The sequence below is a fragment of the Tuber melanosporum genome (assembly GCF_000151645.1).
Source record: "Tuber melanosporum whole genome shotgun sequence assembly, scaffold_10, strain Mel28".
Classification (NCBI taxonomy): Eukaryota; Fungi; Ascomycota; class Pezizomycetes; order Pezizales; family Tuberaceae; genus Tuber; species Tuber melanosporum.
Genome location: NW_003299150.1, coordinates 12,572 through 21,543, shown reverse-complemented (window position 1 = coordinate 21,543; position 8,972 = coordinate 12,572). Strand labels below are relative to the sequence as shown.

The following is an 8,972-nucleotide window of genomic DNA, read 5'->3' as shown; positions in this document are numbered from 1 at the left end:
TATTTTTTGGCCTTTATTTTCCTATGTGCCTGTTAGCAAAAAAAAACCAGTGCCCAAAACGAGGGGAAAGGCAAAAATTCCGAATTTTTTTCCAGGGGAGATTTTAAAACCTTTCTTTTCCCCCCCCCTTCGGAATTTTTGGGCTTTCAATTCCGATTCCCAAGAAGAAAATTTTGGGATCGGACCTTTTTTTTTTTTAAATTCCGTTTTTCCTTCCCCTTTAATCGCTGGCGCTCGTTCGAGGGGATAATTTTTCATAGGATATAATATTATGTCACCGTATCGTACAGCAAACAGCATACGAGTTCCATACCACATCTAATCTAATGGGGGGGGGGAGGAACCCAATTTCAGCTTTCTATATAATGGGCAGCACTATATGAGGAGAGGTCGGTCTCATGGGTCAGTCAGTCGCTGACAACCCGTCACGTCATACTGGTATTAGTAACAATCCCGAAAATCATAAGGGCACTTGACTTATCCCTGCTCTTGGGGGATGACGGCACTGTGCTCACGGCCAGTTTTGACAGCATCACATCACCATCGTCATATTATCTCATGCCACCATATCTATTATAGCAACTAAACGGGCCATGGGCTACAAACTGCTCTGCATCCTTGTAAATCTAGGCTATTTTAGTATGATAAGGGAGAAATTGGTACTAGGCATCCTGAACACAATGTCGCCTTTGCCTATGTCATTTATGATGAAGCTCAGCGGGCTCCGCAAAAAAAAATTTACTTCATCTTCTCTTCCTAGCTCTGAAAAAAAAAACCCCTATTTAGCACTATGCCCCCTCGGTGGAAACAATCATAGGACTATCTTGAATAGATTATATAGAAATGCTAAGCGCGTAGTCGTTGACACAAAAAGCATGGGATGCGTCTAGTTAGAAGGGAAAGATCCGGCCCTAGGAATCTCTGCTCGGGTACCGGCATATGACCTCAAACTACCGCTCTTAGGCGCCTTGGAGCATCTACTGACTAGTGACCATTTACCAGTCGAGTGACGCCCGATGACCGCAACGCCAAGGCTTGTTACACATTTACATTCACTCTAATTAACCATCATTAGACTAACCCCATTCGCAACATCAAAAGCGAAGATACGAGTAGACTACTGTAATCGATCTCAACGGACATCATCGGGGGGGGGAACCAACGCAGCAAATCCCTGTCCCATTTGTTCCTTTATCATTACTGTACCAACAAACCGCTATATATGCCCTCTCCCCTCACGCTTACGCCGCTCAGTATTATCTATCATGACACATTTCACGCCCAGCCAATTAACCAATTAACCAGCCAATTAGGAGGGGGAAGAGAAAAAACAGAAAGAAAAAACATAAAAATAAAACCCCCTTCAAGAACACAGGTACCTAAACTATTTGCCCACCAAACCCCCCATCTGATCTCACGTCACCCAGCCATTCCATATCAATCATTAATTCCGAACGACATCACATCACAAAAAAAAGAGAGAAGCTTTACAATCACTGCAGAGAGTTCTTCTCTCACCCACACGCCATCCTCCACCAGAGACCAAGTATCAACTATTAGACCATCTTCGTTGGCGAAACCCAAACAGACAGAAGGGTAACAAGTACCGAACTAAGTAAAGTGAAAAGTGAAAAGTGAAGTGAAAAGAAAAAAAAGAAAAAAAAAACAAGTGAAGAGAAAACCTAGACTCCAATCAATCAACCATAGTACAAAGAATATTTGATTTTTTCCTCGCTCTCATTTCCATTCTTCGACATCATCGTTCCAATTGTGCCGCACGAACTAGACGACCACCGGACGAAACACGCTTTTGCAAGCGCTCCTTCTCGCGTTGCTGACGCTCTCGGAGCGTGGCTGGGGGATCGTAAAACTCGCCACTAGAGGATTGGTGGCCGTGTTTTGATGAGGTGGTAGAATTTGAAGGAGCAGTCTCTGTGGGCGCACCAGATCTCTTTGCAGTCTTCTGGGAGAGGTAGTGCTTTGCCGCCAGTGACAGGCCGGAGCTTGGGATATTAGATGTGATTTCTCCACCGTTCTGGATTAGCAGTTCTGCTAGTGGGAATGTTACGGATGAGAGGTTTGTTGAGGGCGCAACTAGTTCGCTACCTAGAACAGCAGGTGCTGGGTCGGCGGCCTGGAGAGCAAGGAATATTACGTGCAGGCCTGTGGCCGGATCGATGGTGTTAGGACTTCCGTGCAAAGCGAGTGCGTAAAGGGTGCCCTGAAGATCGTTGTTCTTTACCGCAGCCAGGATTGACTCGTCCGGCGATGCGTATTGAGAGAGTGTCGGTGACAGTGACTGCACAAAAGCTCGATCGACATACTTGGACGTAATGAACTTTAGTCTCTGCTCTCTGGAGGAGGATCGCGGATCCGGGCGATGGGCGGCATCAAATTTAGCCTCCCATATAGAGTTTGAGTTCTTATTCCCTACTTGGCAGAGCAACTCGACCAAGTCCGGCGTAAAAGAGGTGACGTCCAATGTCAGCGACCGAACCTTGGATATATGTGTACCAAGTGAGCGATGTAAACCACTGCACTCTGTAAAACAAGTTAACCATGCTCAGCTATTGCTTCACGAATAACATACCAATACACAAAACTACACCCAGGTTTATCGACACCCATTCGGTCTTCATCTGACTTTGGCAATCCGCACAGTAATTGTTGGTAGAATCCGCTTCTCTAACCATCTGGAGCAATTTTTCCGGATCTTCATTGAAATTGCTGCTATTCCGCCGAACATTAATTGGCCTCGCGCCAACCGTCGTGCGACGATTCATGTTGGCATTTGATGCCGATGCATGAGACATTGGATTAGTCCCATGAACCGAGTGATAGTAATGAGGACTCTTCCCGGTGAGGGCCGTTGTTATATTCTTCAATTTGTCAGGCCCAGCATCATTCTCAACATACGATGTATCAAAATTTCGCACAGAGCCACCGCCCTCAATAGTGCTCTTGACTGCATTATTGATTGCCGATATCCAGTTATTCATATCTTCCTCGGAAGTTGCTTGGTATACCCGCTTGTATTGCGGGGTCACAATCTCGAAGCAAAATCGTCTCTCGGCTCCTCGAGCTTCCCGTACCGACGCCATCTTGAGGTTGATTGGATCGTTGTGGAGGTCCAACTTCTGTTTCCAGTTTGAATACTCACACAACTGTCCACCAGCTAAGACAACCCAGTATCTAGATATCCAATGTCAGCACATGTCGTTGAACTCCCTTAGCTCCTTAGCCAAACATACTTATGCCACGCTTGCTTATTCAATCCTTTAGGATCCGCATGGCTTCCGGGCCTGCTTAAAGCCCAAAGAAGCCCCTCCTTTCTCCTGTCCGATTCACCGTTTACAAGGCCATTACCAGTGTATTCCTTCTCTTGCAAATCCCTAAATCCCTTGAACTTATCTGCTGCAGCATTTACTGGAGATGGTTCAGGCGCTGTCAGTCGGGTCGAACCTGATGACAGCCCAAAGCCGTTGGATGGGTGTGATAACACAGTTTCGGGAGCCTTCTCGGCCCTTCTATCACCACCTGAATTTGATCCTGAGGATACTGCGCGGACACTACTTGTCCCGACACCGAGTTTTTCAAACCCAGTATTATGGCCAAGAATTTCGCTAGGTGAGGCGGTCGTTGGGTTGGGTGTTGGAGGTGGCATGAAGGAAGCAAGATTATCTGGTTCAACATACGTCTTATTGCTCTTCTCCAAAACACGCCTCCTTTCCTCCCGTTCAGTCCTTTGCAGTTGAAACTCCTTATCCGACTCCTTCACCTCATAGCTCAGCGCCTCCAGTTGAGGCATCAATTCTTGCACCTTCTTCGCTGTCGTCAAGTAACTCCGGGCTTGTGCGTCTGCAAATTTAGTGAGCTGAGAAAGAACCTCCTGCTCTTTCCGTCCACCATGCAAATCTTGCATGAAGGTGCAATAGTCAAATCGCTTCAGCTCAAAACCTCTCCGCTTTGTTTGGTATTTGGTCTCGCTCTCGATCTTCTTCTTCTCCTTCGCAGAATCGTTCCTAATTCCTAAGTAACGGCTTACATAGTTGTAATAATCTCGACTTTCTTCCTCAAAATCCTTCTTTTTGACCTCCGCCTGCTTAATGTCCAGGTTATAGAGCTTCGTGAGCGGGTCAATGATTAATTTCTGAAGGCTAATTTCGTTCTGCCTCTCGAAAAAAAGAATCTCGCGGTAGGTGCTCTCGAAGTAGTGATCCAGGGCCGGTTGGATCCCAGAGGCATTTCCGGTACTCGCAACATCGCGTAGAGATTCCATGAACGCGTTAACGGCATCATTGCATACAATCTGTGCTTGCCGTGCCTGTTCAGCCCTTTTGAGTACTTTCTTCATTTTGGTACGCAGGGTACCAGTCTTTTGTTCCAAACTCTTGATGGTCGCTCGAAACAATGGGCCATCCTCCGCCATGGTACTATCCACCGGTCGTGGGCAGTTGTCTACTTTTACAGAAGGTGTACTGGTAATGCTCGGTGCAAGGGTAGATCCATCAAATGCTTCGACTAAAGGAGAGGGGGGTTCCGCTTCGAGGGGCAAATCTGCTGGTTTCGACTCCGGCGAATATCCAGAGGAAGACCGCATTTTTGGAGGTGACGAGAGCAGGTAATCCGAACTTGGACCAGGAGACGGCGGCCATGCTCGAGACGTATCTACTGACAGATAAGCGTTCACCCTTAAATATTATCGATCGCGAGACACATACTCTGAACCCAAAACGAGAATTGAGCCAGTGTGGAAAGCTTGTGCGCTCGTTGATCGTACTCGACAAACTGTAACATTTAGCATAGGATTCCAAGCTAAGGAGCTGCAACATTCACATACACTGCATGCATTCCTCCATCCCATATTCTTCCTATCTTCCATTCCTTGTGGAGGCCGCCAACGCCATTGCCAATCAAACTGCACGGCGTTCGATCCATCCGTCGAGAAGTCCCCAACTAGATTTACATTGGGATTCTTGTGCAGGTTGGGGTCAGAATGGAGCTCTCGTGTGACCAAATTCTCCAAATCCCGAGCATTGGATGCCACAATGAAAGTCAACCCATTGATGTTGGTCTCCGGCCCAATGTTTCCCGTGGCGTCGTCCTTCCGCCTGATATTAAATGTAAAGTTGAATGTTAAATCGTCCTCATTGGTAAGTTTAAGAAGGAAAGGTGGTTGCGCATTCGGGTCCGGATCCTAAAAAACCACAGGGAAATTAAGGACTAGACGAAAAAGAGATATCGGGCATCATATGTAATGCGTGCGTTATAGATGGGAGGGGGTGAGTAGGAAGGGGTGGTGTGTGTGATAGTACCTGAACAAACTCCACCAAGCTATCATCACCAGGGTCCTTCTTCGCAATAATCCTAGAACAGGGGAAGGAACTAGGGGTAATCCTCAGGTTTATTGGTTTTGGGCCTTTGGTTTTTATTAGGGAAGGAATACCCATTGAAAAAAATGAAGGGTTCAGTGAAAAAGTCCACAAGGAGAAAATGTGGGGGGGGGGGGGGGCGGTAGGAAAGAGCGAAACGGGTCCCCAAGAGCAGAGGAGTAGCCACGCGGAGAAAGAAAAATACGGGGTGTATACGTCTTGATTGATCTCTCAAGTACAAGGCCGGTCCATCCTCGAGCTTCCCATTCACGTTACCCATGGCGACAGCTGATGCGCACGCACAGGATCCCCAGCAATTTTTTTCGAGCCTTTGTCAGATAATTTTTTACTGTTTAGCTATACAGGAAGTGGTGGTGGGATTGATGGGGTAAGGAGAGGGGGGGGGTATAGGAAACAGGTGTTGTGAAGTTGACGGGGAAACGGTTGCGGGGAGCCACAGCGAACAGAAGGAGATGCGACGCCGAGCGGTAGTGTTATGGTATAATAGAGTACTGGTATCGTAGAAGGAAATGAGCGGGACCGTTAAATGTTGGAAACACGCACCACCGATGGCGAAGCCACGGCACAAAGTGAAAGTTATGAGATGAACTGGCACGATCAACAATATTGGACCCGAACCGCGGCGGTGAAGGACAAGAAGAAGGATGTGGACTGAACGGATGGGTTAATGATGTAGCGTTGCTGCTGCTCCCAACTCCTCTCTATTGCCCGCCGCTTGTGGGAGCAACAGTGGGAGCGGCCCCTTGAACTTGCGGTTCCTCGTACAGGAGGAGGGATATGGATATGGGAACAATGGGCACGGCCGCCTGATGAGCCCAAGGTGTCGATATTTCAAAGAGATGGGAAAGGGCTAAGGATGAGATATACGTGATGTTGTTCTCTTTCAGTATACGAACGCCTGTATCTAAGTGCAATACTAAGAGACAAGATTCATATCCGACCACCGTTGGATATTCTATTTTTTTACACTTTCTGCTCCTTCTATTGAGCGAATACCGTAGCGACCTCGATTGCATACCGCCCGAGCTCAGCTACCGGCGTAATTACAAGTACGAGTACGAGTACATTGGGGACACTTCCGGGACAGAAAGGCATATACTCGAGTAAATGGCGGTGTCCGGCCCCGCCCCGTCCCATCCACAGCCCTCTTTCCATGGAGATAAGCAGGAATAGCTACAGTGCCATCACCATATCCATCACCTCTATCACCATCCTAAGGAGGCCATCGCATCTCCGAAAACATAATAAGCCAGCGCACCCAGAGCACGATAACAATTTATGCCAGAGCCCCGACACTTGCAGGCTTGCGTGTGAAGCATGTCTGGCCCGCCGCGGTGATCCTCTTTGCATCGTATTAGTACAGTACCGGTATCCATCAAACGCCAAAGCTGAGTCGAATATGAAGACAAAGGAAGAGGAACCTGACAGGCGAAGAACAAATCCAGCCACATCCCGTCCACGAGTGGCCACAAAGTATTTCTGCGGAGTCGCTTCCGATAACCTGCACCACATGCCCTATTCCGCTATGGACCAAAAAAAAAAAAAAAAAAAGGGTCCTCCACTCGTGGAAAGTAAATTTACTTAAGCATGATACTCGTACAGTACCGATATTTAGTCCCTGGATCCATTCATCCGCCCGTCGATTCTCTCCATCCAGAAAGACTTCGTCAGGGGTTAGAGGAACAGAAAAGATGTGTTGTATGAGTCCCTTGCCGACAAGAAATAACTCCTCTTCACCCTCGCGCCGTTTTCCATACAGTTATTGCTATCCGGATATCATACCACTGTAGATGAAAACCTACGGTATGATGCCGTGTTTATTTGTAGAGCGGTAGCATACCGACAAGTACGGTACCGGTAACTCACACGTAAGAACTCGCACAGCGCCTTCCGAACACAAGCCCGCATGATCCCGATACTGTACGAGTACAGTACAATCGTTGTTACAAGTACTCGTACCGTGCTTGCGTGATCGCCCGAGCATGCGACCAACTCCCCCCCACCAATGGCCCCCTTTTTCTCCCACACACACACACTCGATATTAAACACACACGCGACTAAATTTACGACTCACAACACACCACACTCTCTCGCGATGTAACTTATGCACCGTCATCATAGCATCTAAAATGCCACTCGGTGATTCGGCACGGCACCACTGAGCCCCACAAGCCTCCTGTGGCTTTTTGGTCTTGGGGCTTATCGCCTTTCTCTTCCTCGAGAACAGGCAAAAATTATGATTAGCATCAGCCATCGACCTCTTCGACGTTGGAAGCCTGCAAACACCAGCATGATACTATTGCTATCACTGCCACACCCGCCAAGTATGAGTACAAGTACAGTACTCGTACTGTACAGTACAACTGCCAACTGACTACGAAAACCAATCCGCCGGAATCGCCACTCACCAGAAATAGCAACACTGGAAACGAGTTCTAAGGATGGGAGAGGAAGGGTAAAGTTAATTCGAAAATCACCCCAATCCAAGTGAAACGTGAACAGCACGAAAAACAGTCGATGCCGGAGCCGCACTCACCGGCGCCTTCACGATTGCGATGATGGTGCAACTTTAAGCTGTCGCGTGAGAAGATCTACCCCCCACTCCCGTCAAAGAAGAGCACATTTTGCGTTCCCATAATGAAACATCCACACCCCTTGCTTTCACCCAAACCCACTCGAATGCCGGTACCCGTATAGTTACCGGACAAACATTACAGAGTAACAAGTATCTATTATGTATGATACTGTAAAACCATAGGATATCCTCCCAGCCCACCGCCGCAATCATGACAAGTACGGTAATACCCAGCCCATCATTTACCCGCCAACCTCGACCACAACCACGCTCGTGCCAGCAAAAAAGAACAGCCGTTGCCTTCCCATCCCGATCCGCGCGACACAAGATAAAAGTGCTACCCAGCGACATCTTAGACTATCCATCCATCCATCCATCCATCCATCCATCCATCCAACCCCCGGATACTTTCCGATTGATTCAACCCCCTTTACTTCCACTTCAAACACCAGCCCCCGAACACTAAAAATAGGTTCGAATCTCGCCTTGATCACCGTGATATCCACGACAGACGCAGCCCAGTCCACGAAGCGACTAGCGTTCAAAGAGTACGTACGCACCACATCACGTCGTGCGTAATATGTTTATCACTATTATTATTATTATTATTGTTATTATTTAAAATAAAATAAAATAAAAAAAGAAAGAAAAGAAAAGACCCTTACCTAACCAGTTTGCGGAGTCTTTGGCAGTTGATCGAGACCAGCCTACTACCGTGCTACGATATCAAAATACCAATCACGGTGAGTCACTCGAAGAAGTGTTCTGCGCGAGTGACCGATCATATCAGAAGGGGGCAACATGCATAGACTCTCGTACACCGGTAGCAAGTAACCGGTACGAGCACTTGTTACCGTGCCGGTGGATCCTCGAAGCCGAAATATGCCGTACTTGTACCAAGGTGACGAGTGCCACAAACAAACAGACCATGCACAGACCCTTACTCGAGTGCTGTACTTGCTAATGATGGCTTGGTGCGGGAGGGAAAGCACGGACTGCTTGT

General features: G+C 47.7%; 2 protein-coding genes; both read right to left on the bottom strand.

Annotated features, from left to right (window-relative positions):
• Window positions 1–1,273: 1,273 nt before the first annotated feature.
• Window positions 1,274–5,450, bottom strand: GSTUM_00004098001 (uncharacterized protein; the record flags this gene model as incomplete). XM_002842443.2 has 6 exons in its annotated part: window positions 1,274–2,541; window positions 2,591–3,192; window positions 3,252–4,668; window positions 4,722–4,788; window positions 4,841–5,197; window positions 5,316–5,450. The coding sequence occupies 6 exons, from the start codon at window positions 5,448–5,450 to the stop codon at window positions 1,757–1,759; spliced, it is 3,363 nt and encodes a 1,120-aa protein (XP_002842489.1). The 3' UTR covers window positions 1,274–1,756.
• A 1,055-nt stretch (window positions 5,451–6,505) lies between these two features.
• Window positions 6,506–7,299, bottom strand: GSTUM_00004097001 (uncharacterized protein). XM_002842442.2 has 1 exon: window positions 6,506–7,299. The coding sequence occupies exon 1, from the start codon at window positions 6,903–6,905 to the stop codon at window positions 6,567–6,569; it is 339 nt and encodes a 112-aa protein (XP_002842488.1). The 5' UTR covers window positions 6,906–7,299; the 3' UTR covers window positions 6,506–6,566.
• Window positions 7,300–8,972: the final 1,673 nt, after the last annotated feature.